General features: G+C 35.0%; 1 protein-coding gene across 23 annotated transcripts in view; it reads left to right on the top strand.

The window, feature by feature from the left end:
• ROBO2 (roundabout guidance receptor 2) overlaps positions 1-16,589 on the top strand; it is a 609,610-nt gene that overhangs the window by 433,456 nt on the left and 159,565 nt on the right. For all 23 annotated transcript variants that reach the window (XM_054551634.2, XM_054551635.2, XM_054551633.2 and 20 more), the window contains exons 4-5: positions 2,755-2,875; positions 14,852-14,990. In XM_054551634.2, the coding sequence (XP_054407609.1) occupies positions 2,755-2,875; positions 14,852-14,990 (260 nt within the window). The remainder of the gene's footprint in view (positions 1-2,754; positions 2,876-14,851; positions 14,991-16,589) is intronic.

Here is a 16,589-nt window from a genome sequence, read left to right on the forward strand (position 1 = left end):
ACAGGCAAATGGCATGTAATCATTTTATTTCTTCAGAGGATCCATGCAACATTGTATGTGAAGCTTTTAAGTGAGAACCAACCCACAGAAATAGTATATAATTGCTTAACTTTCTGATATTATTCAGTAGTATAATTTTTATATTCAATACAACTGAGAGTGAATATAATTAAGATAATTTCTCATTTGACTGAATACATGTGCCATTTTAATTAAAAAATCTATAAATTATTGGTATCTATTATCTTAAAAATATGTTTATTACAAATGAGGATTTTTCCTGTGTGCACAGTGTGATTACAACATAAAACAGAACTAGATAGGCTGTGGAAGTGATGACAATGTATATTCATGTGTTTCTGGTATAGAGGCAAACAGAATTTTTCCCTTCACCCTCTAAAGGTTTAAGTCTTTTAGTCTGCTGAAATAAACTGGCAATAGACAGTTTAATGGAAGGAGGAGCATACAGATGTATTTATATGTAAGTGCAAGGGAATCACACAAAGTATAAAACTCAAAGAAGGGCTAGATGGTTGACGCTTACTTATCCTCTTCATAGGCTAGAGGGAAGTGGGAATAGTAGGCAATTTTAGAGTAAGATTAAATGATTTTCAGAGAAGATGAATGGGCCCAACAAATAGATAAAGTTCCTCTGGCCCCTGGGAGAGGTGGTGACAAGTTCTGGGAAGGTGAGGGGCAGAACTGCACTGCAAACAAAGGTTGTCTTATTATGTAGATAAAGTCTCAGATAACAACCCCAAGAAGAATAGTTGAACAGTCTGTCCAGTAGGCTTGGTAATGACCTTTAGTTTCTTCTTTGGTGATTAATCTTTGCAGGTTACTGAGATTTCAGACAGGGGATTTAAGGCAATTGTGTTTCTTTTGGAAGAACTTCTCAGTCAGATAAGGAAACTTCAGAGAGCTCCCTTCTCTGTTCTTGGGGCAAAGGGGAGGGGAGAAACAAAGGAATGTCAGAGAGACATTGATGTTAAGGAAGTTTCTAATGACTTACAATTTCCTTTAGTTCAAAGTGCTCAGAAAGCCAAAGCACCACATTTTGGGATATCGTTTTCTGAGCCCCAACACTAGTCTCACTGTTAACACTGTGAGATCTATTTTACCAAAGAGAGTTTTGTTCTCAGTGGTCTTGCTTGGGTACCAAATTTATGAAAATGTACTCCTGATGATGGAGTAAAATCATTGTTTATGGATTGGTAGTTTATGTTTATAGCATTTAGCTCTTGCCTATTTAAAGGTGTGCTGGCAGCTGAATAATCCAGGTTGACTTTACTCACAAGTCTGGCAGTTGGTTGACTCTCAGCTGGGTATCTTTGTTCCCCTCCTTATGATCTCTAATTTTCCAGCAGCCTAGTTCAGTCAGTTCCCATGTTGGTCTCAGTTCCAACTCAGCAAGAGTAGGCAAGACACAATGTACAAGAACCTTTCTTCCAGTGAAGTATTTGCTGTAGTTCCATTGGTCAAATCAAGTCATATTACCTAGCTCTAACCTTCAAGGGGAAGGAGAAATGGCCTTCATAGCCATTTTTATAAGCCCTTATTTTATTCTACCAGACAGAATTGAGAACAGGTTAATGGTCTTTTCCACCTATGTAAAAAAAAGTCGAAAATTCCTTTCTAGAACATGACAAGTTGTAAATCTTGAAACATCTCTGATAAGAGCCAATGTACATGAGTTGTGTTTGCCTGTGAAATTAAAAAATAATGGAGAAAACCAACATGTTCTTATCTTGTATTTCTTCAAGAACACTCAATCATTGTGAAGCTAATGTTGAATTAAATGAATACAAAAAAAAAAATAGGAAAAGAAACTATGAGTTATAGATTTACTGAAAGCCTAACTCTGCTTTAATGTCCTCTTTAGCAAATACATATTTTAATATTATTGCATTTGTTTTTATCAGCCAATAAATGCTTCTCATTTAAGAAATCTTGAAGGGGAACCTATTAGATGCTAATGGTTTATACCAATACATATTACCGTTTTATAAACTGTGTTTGTTTTTATCCAACCTGCCTTTTTCTCCACGAATTATCTCTTAAATACAATTAAGATGAAACAAAGATGATTAATATTAACAGTTGAAATGTGAATTCTAGGGAGGCAAAGATTTTTACCGTTTGATTTACTATTGTCTCTTAAGTGTCCAGAATATGCCTAGTCAGTAGGGATATATATACTTTCTGAATCCCTCTGATTCAGCAGGATTTTATTAGATTATTTAAAATGAATATCTAGTATTTCTTTCTGATGACAAATGACAATAGCAATTTATTCAAATGAATTTCAGTGTGAAGACTAACTACTGGGATTTAGGGAGGTCAGTCACAAGACTCAAAATAGGATCAGGAAAGAGAGGACAGCTGCCTTAAAAAATATGGGGCTATATCTAATGCTAAATGACGAGTTAATGGGTGCAGCACACCAACATGGCACATGTATACATATATAACAAACCTGCACATTGTGCACATGTACCCTAAAACTTAAAGTATAATAATAATAAAATAAAATAAAATAAAAAAATATATTTTCTATGAAGAAAGTATGGAAACTTATACTGAGAGTGAATTTAAGAAAAGAAAACATACCTGCAAATGCCGAAATAATGGCAGAGTTTTTTCCTTTGGGAAACAAATATGCTCAAATACTCAAAACTATTTATTAATGACCTTTTATTTTCTATTCTGTTCCTTTTTCTTCCCTTCTCTTTTCTTTTTGTTTGATTTTAACAGATCCGTGGTGGGAAACTGATGATCTCCAATACCAGGAAAAGTGATGCCGGGATGTACACTTGTGTTGGTGCCAATATGGTGGGAGAAAGGGACAGTGACCCAGCAGAGCTGACTGTCTTCGGTAAAACTTTCTTCTAAATTATTAATTTTTATTTTTATCAGTTTTTCTTTGCTTTTAAGTATCACTAACATTAAAAACTGGACCATGTAAGGACAGTTACTCATGACTCATGGTAAGCAGTGACAAATTAGAATTATCTTGTTTTCTGTCTTTCTAATGAAAGCTTCGATGTAAAGAAAAAATTATTTGAAACTTTAATTAACTTACATTGTTCATATATTTGTAAGATTTTGCAGTTCATCAAAATGTAATGTTCTTTCTTAAAGTCTATTTGAGATATTACATCTATCTAAAGTTTATCACTCATTCAACTCTCATGCATTTATCAGGTAGCTATTATGTGCAAGATACAGGGTAAGGATTTTGAAAAAATAGAGAGTATAGTATAAAAAAACTTGTTTTCCAGTTCTTAGAAATTCAAACTGAAGTATTTATAATTTCAACTCTTGATAAAAATACTATGTATGCACACATATAAATTCTAAATTAGAAAAAGGACCCCTAAAATGAGATATTTTGTTGATATTCATGTTCCTTCAAGAACCAAGGCTCTCCTTAGCTGGATAAATGCAATTAATAGGTTAAAAACTGACTAGAACCATATCACATAAATGGTGGATAAAGTATCGGAAAGGAGAAAACTGGGGACAATTAAAGATGGCCAAGGAAACAAATGTAAGGAAAATACTGCAGGGCAACTGTGGAAGATTGAAAGAGAGAGAAAATGACAAAAAATTGGAGAAAATAGATATGCTAAAGAGACTCAAAAATGAAACACTCTTTTAGAATACATTGAAGTTCTATTTAAATCTCTGTATAGACTTACACATTTATAGACCCACACATGCACACACATACATGTACATATATGTATGTATGTATATGTACGTGTATATATACAATCTTCATTAAACATTTTACTATTGCAGATATTATGTGATTTTTTAGGAGCAAAAATATCATTGATATTTTTAAATTATTTTTCAGTACCAGTAAAATAATCCTCTACTTCTGTGCATGATATAAAATCCCTATTTCTGGTCATTTCTTCAGGACACCCCCAAGTGTTGCACCAAAGCCCTGCGTAGGTCCCCAAAGAAACGTAATTTGCTGGCTTGGGAGACGCCATCCAATGGTGTAATGGGAGTGCCACTATAGAAAGAGCTGCATTATGATTTCTGCTATATTTCAAGAGTTAAGATTGTGCTTTGTGCATGTGTACCAGAATGCAGGCCTCTCCTTTCAATCATTCTGAGCACCGGGTAATCTCTGGTAACACTCCCTGTGGCTACTAAGCATCTTGAAGTCCCAAATGACAATGCTAGGAGAAATCCTGTAATTCGTTAAAGGAATTGAATAGAAAAAATAGAATTGTTCAAAGTATGCATGTAAATTTCTATCCTGCAGGGCTCAGACAAGTGTCAGTTTGCCCCTACATTTCATGCAGTCCTCTATAAGACTCTCAAGATGTGCTCCACTCTGCAATGAATAAAACACAGTTTTGCCTGGTAAGAAATGATATTAGTGGTCACTGAATGTTAGCATTGAAAGCCCACAAGTACAGCTCTTCTATTTAAAGAAACACTCATTGCTATTTTTCTGTAACTACCACAAACTCTGGAATAGAAAGAAAGAAAAAAAAAAAGCTGTATTACTGCAGTATAGACTGCCTTCAGAAGGAAATTGAAAGGGTCTAATGTCATTACAGAAGCAATTAGACTTACCACTAATGAGACATCCTTATGAAATATTTACTCTACTTTCCCTAAAGAAGTGATGAGAACTACTGGGGATTCCTAAACATGTCAAAAGTTATGTGGGAACTTCTAAATTATTTTGAAAATAGCTATCATCCAAATAGATTGAATTGTCTAAAGGCAGTTCCCCTGGCAGAATTGATTTAGGAAACTGAGAAATGTTTATTAGATGGTGTAAGCTAGTCGGAACTGACCTGAGGGGTTATAAGTACAAGATTAAGTTGAAGGAAAAACTAACTTTCCATTATTGGTAAGAAAACAACATCCAAATCCAAAAGAAAAACAAAAAAACCAAAGTGATGGTCCAAATCAAGGATGTGACAAGTATTGCCCAAGAAACCCCTTCTGCATCTTGGCTCCCTATTCTTAGAGAACATAAAAGAAAAAAAACTGTACTATTAATAGGGAGGTCTTCTTTATTTTATGCTGGTGCTCCTACATCTAATACACATTTTCCAATAAAACTCTTTATATTTTAGCATTGTTACATATTATCATTTTTGACCTAATGTTTATGTAAGTAAAACTGATTATACTTCATACTCTCTCTCAATTTTATTTTCATGGAGCAGCAATTTCACTTTTAAAGGTCTGGCTACTATAACCACTCTGTAGCTATAAGGTTTTTAAATGTCCTTTGCAATTGAATCTTTATCTTAAGATATGTTATACAGAACAAGTAACATTTTGTTGTTCGAAAAAATAAGTGTATATATTATTATTATAAATATAATAAAAATGTGTATAGTAAAGTAACATTTAATTGTTCAAGAAATATAAGTCACTTGTAAATGCCAAGAAAAACAATGAAAGGAATAAAGGTTTTTTCCAATATAATAGCTATCTACTTTCCGAGACATATTGCTAGGAAAAATAATTTTCCCAATTCTTCAAGTATTTTGATTCTAGTGGGCTTGTACTTTGAAGTTGTATAGTTTAAAATTTCAGCATTATATATTTTAAATGTGCCATTTGATCATATCAAAGATATGATCAGTGTAACCTAATTTTAAAAAGTTACTGTGCCATATATCATGAATCAAATATTGTGGTTGATCTTCTAATAGTTTTTGGTCATGAAATAACATCCTAATTAACTGGGCATTATCAAATCTAAAAATTAGAAGTAGGTATCATAGTCTACAGTGGCACTGAAATCTGTGGCCCAATCTATACACTTTCCTGAAGTATAGCCCCTAGAAGTTTACATATGTTAAGCTCTAAAGATCCTGGATGGCAGAGAAAGTAGAGTTGAAGTAAATAATACAATTTCTAATTATGAGTAGATTTCAGAAAACTGCTGTCCAAAATGTGGGTTTTAAAAATGACATGTGGATTTCAAAAGTGATTTTTAAGTGTTTATGAATGCAATACATCAAAACTTATTTTATGTGTAACATTTGTAAAATATAATAAGTATTACAAAACTTAGAATGAAATACAGGAATCTCTTGCCCCAACACAAACACACACACACACACACACACACACACATATTTCTCATCATTTTACATTCTGTTTTATCTAATTATTCTGGGATTTGTTTCCATATTTCTGAATATGTGCTTACTCTGCTATTTATTGATGTATCAATTTCATACATTATTTGACTTCCTATTACAGAAGATGATGATTTGGCCCACTTATAGCTTCTTCCCCACCTTCTCACCTCCACTTTTCCTTCTTTCTCTCTTTTTAGTCTATGAACTTTAGAAACATTGGTTATATTAATATTCAGAATTTGAGTTATTATAGTCATGTAAATATTATTGACTGTGAGTTGAATGTTATAGTATTATGACCATATTTCTTTTCTGGTACCATTTTTGTTCTTCTTTGAATTAATAATAAGCCCGTTTTCCCATTTACTTATGCTTGTCTATACCTGTCATGAATTCTTGAAATCTCTAACAGAAACTATAAAATCTCCTATAATCTACTTTTTAGACTTTAGCTATTAAGTCCCCTTAACTACAGCTTTCCCTGAGGCTGCCTGATCTGACTTGGTTAGATATTCCTTAGGTCAACCCCGTAAACCTAATTCTGATTTTGTCTTCCTTGTCTGGAATGCTGGATCTGCTGTTTTCTGCATCCTGTGTTTGTTTCTTTCTCGGTTAACCCCTCTTTTCGGAAGGGGTTCTCAACTTCTTTCTGCTTGGCTGAAGCTTGGAGCACATTCCCAACCAAAATGCCTTTATTCTATCCAGACCTTAGAGTTCTAGTTTAGAATTATGCTTTAGTTAGGGAATTTGACTTAAATAATACTTTTGCTCAGAATATTACAGTTGTGACTGTAATATCATTTAGCTTCTCATGATGCTCTTGAGAAGTCTACTGTGATTCTGATTTCTGTATCCTGTATCTTTGTATGTGATCAGTTTTCTTTTTCTTTTTTTTTTTTTCTTCCCAAATGTTTGGTGGTCTCTTTACCCCAGTTTTCTGAAATGGTTCAATACATTACCTTAGTTTGACACTCCTTTCTTTTCCTTGCTATATAGTTGATGAGCAGTCTCAATCTGAAAACTCTCAACCAAAACAATTCAATGAAATGTTTAATTTTTTTAAATTTTTCTTTGTCAAACATGTTTTCATCAATTAGATTTTAAACCTCCTTGGTTTTTCTTTTCTGTAATTCCTCCTTACTTATAGCATCCTGTTCTTGTTTCATGGGTATTATGACTTCTCTTGTAGCAGAGACTATTGTTTTTGTAATTTGTATTTTATTTTATTTTTTCACCAGCTTTTATTAAGTTCTCAGGTACATGTGCAGGATGTGTAGGTTTGTTACCTAGGTAAACTAGTGCCATGGTGGTTTGCTGCACAGATTAACCTGTCACTTAGGTATTAGGTCCTGCATCCATTAGCTATCCTTTCTGATGCTCTCCCTAACCATGCCCCTTTGACAGGCTCCAGTGTGTGTTGTTCCCCTGATGTGTTCATGTGTTACCATTGTTCAGCTCCCACTTAGAAGTAAGAACATGCAGTGTTTGGTTTTCTGTTTCCGCAGTAGTTTGCTAAGGATAATGGCTTCCAGCTCCATCTGTGTTCCTGCAAAGGACATGATCTGATTCCTTTTTATGACTGCATAGTGTTCCATGGTGTATTTGTACCACATTTTCTTTATTCAGTCCATGATGGGTATTTGGGTTGATTCCATGTCTTTGCTATTGTGAATAGTGCTGCAATGAACATAGGTGTGCATGTATATTTATAATAGAATGATTTATATTCCTTTGGGTATATACTCCATAATAGTAATGGTATTTCTGGTTCTAGATCCTTGAGGAATGGCCACACTGTCTTCCACAACAGTTGAACTAATTTACATTCCCACCAACTGTGTAAAAGCATTCCTATTTCTCTGCAACCTCACCAGCATCTGTTGTTACTTGATTTTTTAATAATTGCCATTCTGACTGGCGTGAGATGGTATCTCATTGTGGTTTTGATTTGCATTTCTCTAATAATCAGTGATGTAGAACTTTTTTTCATATGTTTGTTAGCCACAGGAATGTCTTCTTTTGAGAAGTGTCTGTTCATGTCCTTAGCCCACTTTTTAATGGGGGTTGTTTGTTTTTTCTTGTAAATTTGTTTAAGTTCCTTGTACATCTGGATATTAGACCTTTGTCAGATGCTTAGATTGCAAATATTTTCTCCCATTCTGTAGGTTGTCCGTTCACTCTGATAATTTCTTTTGCTGTATCACAGAATTTTAATAACACTTTTTTTTAAGTAAAATTATCTTGTGATGCTTCTCTGCCTTTATTTCCTCTTAGTTTCTCTTCCCCACCATCCCCCACCACCACGGCTCCATACCACATTGTTCTTTGTCTTTTCACTGGAAGCTTTTTTCAAATGGCACATGATCTATTGTTAATTCATATTTAGTTGTTATTCTCCAAAAGGATTACTGGAAACTCTGTGCCAACTGATTATTTTCACAGTATGATGTTCAGATTGAGAACTAACCATTTTGGGGAAGATGAGGACAGAGATTGGGGTTGGTGATATTGGTGTTTAGTCTTTGAATGAGAGATAATCGTTGATAGCATAAGAGTAGTTGAGATATTCAGAGATAATGCTATTAGAGAAGATCCTTAGGACCCACACCTTAAGAAATATCTGTATTTTATTTGTAGCATGTGGTATAAGAACATGAGGTGTTATTAAGATTGTTGTCAGCAATATAATCCTTTCTTGAGTATATTTATTGAGCATCTACTATGTCCCATGCCCTGTTTAAGTGCTTAAATACTAATGGTGGAATGAATAGGCAGAGCCCCTGCTCTCACCTGGAGTCTTATATCATGTTATCAGCAATAACATGAAATTTTGCCTCTAATATGTGGTGAGAGAGGCATTTTTTTTCCTCTGAGAAGATTTATCTATATTTGTCTTTGCTTCATAGGATGAATTTTCTCAGGCAAGGAAAGTTCTAGCCAAAAAGAAACTAATGCAGTCAGGATTTATTTAATCACATTCAGACAGCCTGATCATTATCGTTCAGTCTTTTTCTGGAAGGGCGTGATAATTCACATTCAATGACTATCAAACCCACCCTCACCTCATTCATGCCCAGTTAAATAGAAGGAGACCTACCAGGGCCATCTGACTTCCAATTTAATTGACACTACAGGGTGGCAGCTCTTTCTGGGTGAGCTGAAGTCGAGATAAGGTTTACAAGCAGTGGTTAACTCTAATGTCCTTTTATTACATAGCTTTGGTCTTACAGGACTTAAAGAACTCTACCTATGTAATTATTGCCATAACACTAATTTTATAATGTTAAGCGAAGTTTATTTTTAAAATTTTATGGTCATTTGAGAAATAGCTGTTATAACACAGTGATTGACAATTTTAAAGCTGTTTTCAATGACTGAATACAGTTAAAAAGAGAAATTTGTTTGCTGGGCACTTAATTTTTTTCATGTAACTAAGGAACTTAAGAGATACTATGCAACCACATTTCAGATTTATGGTATTTTGTGTTAAATTGTATATTTGCTTTCTGAATATTTTTATCATAACTACAAGAGACTTGGCATTTGATTTTATTATAGCTGTATATAAAGTTGGATTTTTCCAAAATGCCAATTTGGAACTAAATTGACAAGATTGACTACTTGAGAGCTGTACTTCACAGAAACACACTGGCAAACAACACTACTGTCCCAAGAGAGATTAACCTTGTAAGCAAGTTATGCAGGTGATTCAAATCCTGTTAATCTCACATAAAAAAATGTTAATTGCATTGGCAAAGACATTGCCTCTGATCACTCTGCAGTTATATAATTAGAGATCAGCCCATTCAGAGAGGCTCTAATCTAATTGATAAGCAGTCAGCAAACGACCCTTGAGATTTCTTCCCCGTTTTTCAATATGTGGTCAGACATAAGGTATTAACATGAAAAAACCAGTGACCTTGTTTTGACATGTTTTAAAATTGTTTGCTTGTTATTCAATAGTTTAAGATTTTCATGCATACTTATTTTAATTGTACAGAGCTCTAATTGTCCAAACTCTATGGAGCATTAATAGGTATTGAGTGTGATCGCTTATCAATGTATTGGATGGTTCTATTACCAACTTACTTTCTAATCCTTCTAGCTTTTCATTTTTTTGGAGATTATTTTGAGTCAAAAGGGGAGACTCAAGTTACTTCCTTATAATTTTTAAAATTTGTGTCTGAAAGGGGCTTGGCTTTGTGTTTGGCTTATTGTAACAATTGCCACTGCAGATGCAACACATTTGAAATACATTTTTGGCCTGTACAACTTCTTTAGTCTTCATATTTATGTTTCTGATTCTCAGATTTTTTGGAAATAAAGTTGGTTAAGAAAAGTGGAAAATAGGTCTTACAAAAAATTTCTTCCATTTAAATAAATGTTAGGCAAACCTACAGTTTTTAACATAACGTTTTCTGTGGGTAATTATGAAAGTTGCAAAGCAGAAGGTGAGTTTAGTATAATTAACAGAAAACAATTGGAATAATGAATAACACAGTTTAGAGATAATTGTTAGAAAGGGTGCTATGGAAATTCTCAGAATAATACTTTAAAATATGTGACCAAGCTCCAGTATCTCAGGAATTTCCCGTGTCACGTGTTGGACAGCACATCCTAATACCCAGGCATAAAACCCGTGTTGATGTGTCATGCATGTGCAGGCGACTTTCATCTCATTTATTCTTTGCCTTTGTTTTGCTTTGTTTTGGTTTTCTATCCATTGAATTACATTTTTCACCATGAGCCAATGCCAGGCTTCCAAAAATCGTATACCACATATGTTCCTGTGGTTATCCAGTTGCTAAGCAACTGGACTCTGCTTGAGGGTAGCAGTGAAGAGAGAAGGTTCATTGTGAAGTCCCGCACCCCTGCTGAGTTCATTTGAACAGCAGCAGGGATCCTGTATCTTGATTCTTCTTGAAATTATAAATCAAGTGCCTGCACGTGTCTCCATATAAAACAATGAGGCTTAGAACAAGTACCATGACCAAAAAACCCTTAAGGATCCTGATGGTATCCCCTTGAGGAAGGGACAGCTTAGTTTTGTGACATCTCTGATGTAACGTTTGCCATTTGGATTAATTATATGTTGTGATTTTGTGATTGTTAGCATGTTAAGGAAAGCATACACAAACTTTGCCTGAAAATATAAGTATTTTAACGGAACTGGTCTCACATATTGTTTTTCAATTTATTTTATACCCAGCATAATGTCATGAAAACTTTTCATATTAGACAGGTAGATAGTTTTAATATTGCAATGACTTAACAGTTTTTCAATGTATAAGTTGCTGCAATTTATCCTAAAATCTCGCATTTTCCAATATTGTGAGTTTTGCTGCAATTATCCTATGGACTTCTTATTTTTGTTGCAGTTATCAGTTATCGAAGCCACTGTTCTGCATTGTTATATTTTGCAGAGTGTCTGTAAGTAATGGTTGCTTTGGTTCTTCTTCAGGGCTCATACTTCCTTTTTCTTACTGATTTTTAATGCCAGCATGCCCGTCTTGTTCCAGACTTCAATGGGCATGACTTTTGTATTTTACTTTTTTTTTTTTTTTTTGAGATGGAGTCTCGCTCTGTCACCCAGGCTGGAGTGCAGTGGCGTGATCTTGGCTCACTGCAAGCTCCGCCTCCCGGGTTCACACCATTCTCCTGCCTCAGCCTCCTGAGTAGCTGGGACTACAGGTGTCCGCCACCACGCCCAGCTAATTTTTGTATTTTTAGTAGAGATGGGGTTTCATCGTGTTAGCCAGGATGGTCTCGATCTCCTGACCTCGTGATCTGCCCACCTCGGCCTCCCAAAGTGCTCGGATTACAGGCATGAGCCACTGCGCCCGGCCCTTATTTTACTTTTAAGAGGATTTTGGCATTTAATTTCTGGCAAAATGTCTTCATCACGTTTAAAAAGTCTTTTTGATTCCTTCTTTATTTAGATTTTTTTTAATTCAATGGCTTTATCTACAGATTTGATCATATTTATCTTTATTTCTCTTCCTATTATGTAAGTAATCTCCTTTATCTCATTAAAATTTTATTTGACTTCAAGTAATAGAAATCTGCCTAACAATGGTTTAGGCATAAGAGGTTCATTTTTCTCATCCTTACCATTTCTATGATGAAAGGAGCTTACACACACAAACTCACACACACATGCACACACTCACACACAATCCATGTTTTACCTGCCGGTCTGTTTCAATTTGCCAAATGAAAAGTTGAGACACTTCCTAGAGTTTCCTTTTCACCCTATGCGTCTGACTGATCACCCAGTTTTGATCTCTCTTGTCTGTCCCCTTTTCCACATCCTATGAACCATTGTGTCAGTTTAAGCTGAAATAATTTCTTACAAGAGTCTTTGACCTAATTCACGACTTTATGTTTCTCTTCTAATTTATCTTTCACAGACGTACCAACATGACTTTTTTCATATGCTTATTCGACACGTTGCTTACTTGCTTAAAGTCCTTCAATAGCTCTCTATCAACCTCAGGGCAGAGCTTACAGTCCTTGAGTGGTGAATAGGGCCTTCGTGGTCTTATCTCACACTCTCTGCCTGGCTTTGTCTCTCACCACTTTCCCCAGTGAAACTAAGCTACTCACTATTCACCAGCTTGACACTTAGTGAAAGCCTCTAGGAGTGGTTGTGTTAATATGTGCTGAGTGAGTGAGTGGATGAGAGGAAGACTTCTCTAGCTTGTTCATCCCAGTGTCAGGATGTAGTATGCTACTCCCACTAAAATCAAAGGGAACAGGAAAGACCTCCTCTTGATGAATCATTTTTCAATCTTGAGTAATACCAATAGTGTCTCAAACCTCTTTAACATTGGGTTAATGTAGTTTTTGGATGAACTGGATGAATAGCTGCACCTGATAGCACAGAAAAAGTCGATTCCACTTCCTATGCTAATGATTTATTTTTTACTATTAACATTTGGGACCCTCATAAGGATATATTAATCCTATTGCCTATTTAACTACCAGAAATGATAGCTCAATACCAACTATGCAAGCCTCAAAATAGCTGTTTTGGGCACATAGTGTCCAGAGTTGAAAAAAGTAACATTAAATTATTTTATCCGACATGCAGATTTGTTCTGCTGTCTACGGGGCACAATTTGCTGCTAATTTATTCAGGGTGTCTAAAATCCTTAGATGCAACCATGTTTATCTTTAGTTTTTATGGATTGCTTGTCAATTCTGCGTTTACAAAATTTTTCATGATAAAATTCTATTTGCCTTGTTTTATTGCTTGGGATTTTTGAGTCCCAGAGCACAGATACTCAAGCATATGCAGAAAATTTTGATCCCTACTGTCAAATTCTCTGGAGAGATACAATAGTCTTCCTTCTAAATGCCAATGATAGTTAGTTTTATTGCAATAAAATATTTATCTTGCAACTCACACATTTGTTTTATAAATATGGATCTTGATTTAGTCAATAAAATCAAATACTCTTATTTTATACTCTTAACGTCTATTATTTGAAGTAATTTATTTTCTTTGAAGGTTTCCTGCCAAATACATTTTGGTTTTTGTGCCACTGTATACAGAATTTTAAATTAGAAGGTTTGAAACTCAAGTTCTAGGTGGCTAAATATGTCCAGATGGCCAGATAAATTGTGTCAGCTTCCTGTGGATCTCATCTTTCTTTTCCTTGGCTTAGTTCTCTTTCTACCTCAGTAAGTAGCAATATTGAATTTGTTTTGATTTGAAGATATGGGCTAATAAAATTTAAATGATAATTTTTCCAGTTTCAGACCATTATCCAAAAGGGAAGAAACTGGACAAGGAATGCCCATGTTTGGTGATACATAAAACTACTTTTTATTTTATATCCTCAGAGGCTAAGAATCTTATGGATAGGAAAAGATTTTTATGGATACGAACTTATTTTTCTTTAGCTTTTTGTAGAAGAGTGCTAGAATACAATTTAACAGTGCCAAATACAGATTAATAAAAGAAGAAAGGATGAAAACAGTAGAACAGAATACTGAAGAAATAAAAAACATAAAATTAAGTAAAAAAAAAAATGGTTAAATATCTCAAACACTTAAGAGAAGACCATTGGAGAAAACCTCAAAAAATTGATAAATAAGTAGTTTGCAACAATTAATAATGACAGTCTTTGTATTTAAGAAAAATAATCAGGTAGACAGCTTTCCATACATGAAGTTAAAATAATCATGGAAATATTGAGTCCTTATCAAATCATAGCCTGTGGGAAAATTTAGGTAATATATGTGTGAAAGTACACATCTTTTGGTTTTCTCTAGCATTCTTGAGGAATATTAATATTTGTTTTGTAAATGTTTTTATCCCTTTCAACTTTTGGTTTTCCCACTTTGAACCCCGATAATAGATTATTGTAATCATTTTTAATCTATCTTTTCCTGTAGAATTCAGTGTTGTGATTTTTTATGATAGAATCCACCTGATTTAGCTCAGGGATTCACTGAAAAATCAACTTAATATTTTTTTCCAAAGGTTGTATGGTCTTATGTGCAAACTGTAGCTATTTCTTTGTTCCAAAATATTTTATTTTATTGAATGACGTTGGGTTCACAAGGCATTATTAAAACACAGCTGAGGTACAGAGTTAGGTACCTGTGTACCAAAAGTAAATTAGGTTTCCTTTGCTTTTTCATAATGTACTTAAAGCATGCATAATAGTTTATCTCATTTTACCATTGTTTCATTTTTTTTTTTCAAGAACGACCCACATTTCTCAGGAGGCCAATTAACCAGGTGGTCCTGGAGGAAGAAGCTGTAGAATTTCGTTGTCAAGTCCAAGGAGATCCTCAACCAACTGTGAGGTGGAAAAAGGATGATGCAGACTTGCCAAGAGGAAGGTAAGACCAACATATGGATGGAAGATCGTTAGATAACCAATGGATAATTAGGAAAGAAAAGGACAGCTACAGTGCCACCACCAAACACTCCTACATCTTGGGATATTTTCACTCATGTGATTTTTACATACGCAAGCCACATATTTACTGTTTGTATATTAAAGTCCTCCAGGCTTTCAATGTCACTCTTTCAATGAATATCTACATTAATGCTTGATTCTTCATTCCACCTCTTATCCCCAGATACCAAGGATTCCTGGGTGCCTTCTTTCCCCTGGACCCTTTGAGGTATACCATTCTGTTCCTGCAGAATGCTCCCTGGAGGCCTCCATCAATGACTGCCCGTTCCCATGCTTCACCCCCTCTGGATACCCTTTGTCACCTCTGTGGCCCAAAGCATAACTAAGAAAAGACTATTTCATGTGGCTGACTCTGAGTCCTGGAGTCAAGCAAAGGTCAGCACAACACTGAAATGGTAGCAAGTAGTTGGCATCATTTTTCACATAGGGGGTTTCCAACACAGGGACCTCCCGTCACTTTCTTTTTTCCATCTCTCCATGGAGACCTTCTCTTCCATCTCCTTCTTATTGTACTTATCACAAAACCCCCAAACCCAATCTCTCAAAGTCTCACCTGTATTCAAAAATGCTTTTCATCATATATAAAAATAATTGTAACTTGTTGTTATAGAAATTTCCCTAAGACCTTGCCATTTAGAATCAAATAAGTGATTCAAGTGTGTTTTGTTGTTGTTGGTTTAACACAAGTAATTTTATCTTTAAGATTTGTTATGCCTTCCTGCTAGTTCTACCTGCTGATATCATAACCATCATGCATTCTCCAATTACTGCCTGCATAAAATTGTACAGGCTGCGGTTTTCTAATTTTTCTTTTTTAAAAAAAATTTTTGGCTGGGCACGGTGGCTGACGCCTGGTAATCCCAGCACTTTGGGAGGCCAAGGCAGGTGGATAATTTCAGGTCAGGAGTTCAAGCAGCCTGACCAACAGGGTGAAACCCTGTCTCTACTAAAAATACAAAAAATTAGCTGGGTGTGGTGGCACACACTTGTAATCCCAGCTATTTGGGAGGCTGAGTCTGGAGAATCGCTTGAACCCGGGAGGCAGTGGTTGCAGTGAGCCAAGATCGTGCCACTGTACTCCAGCCTGGGCGACAGAGTGAGACTGTCTCAAAGAGAAAAAACAAAAAACAAACAAACAAACAAAAAAACAAAACAACTTTGTTTCTCTCAACTGACTGATATTAACCATGCTTCCACAGAAGCTGTATACCTTTTATGTGCTTTCACTGCTATCAGTACTTTCCTAAATGTAAACATTCATTTCAAAATCTCTATTTTATAAATCCCTAGATATGATAGGATACTTTACTTCAAAAGACATGTCACTCATGGATTGAATGCACTGGATTCAAATGCACCAACCATTTATAATAGTTACTGAGAGGTTCTTTGTAATCTACGGGAATAAAACAAGTGAAAACATTAATTCAGTTAGTTTTTCAGCCTATGTAGTAGGGACAGTCATCATTGTGTTTCTTTTATCATTTTAATGCCAGACATCTATCTTTAAAGGAATGGT

This window comes from Pongo abelii, chromosome 2 (genome assembly GCF_028885655.2).
Source record: "Pongo abelii isolate AG06213 chromosome 2, NHGRI_mPonAbe1-v2.0_pri, whole genome shotgun sequence".
NCBI classification, from domain to species: domain Eukaryota; kingdom Metazoa; phylum Chordata; class Mammalia; order Primates; family Hominidae; genus Pongo; species Pongo abelii.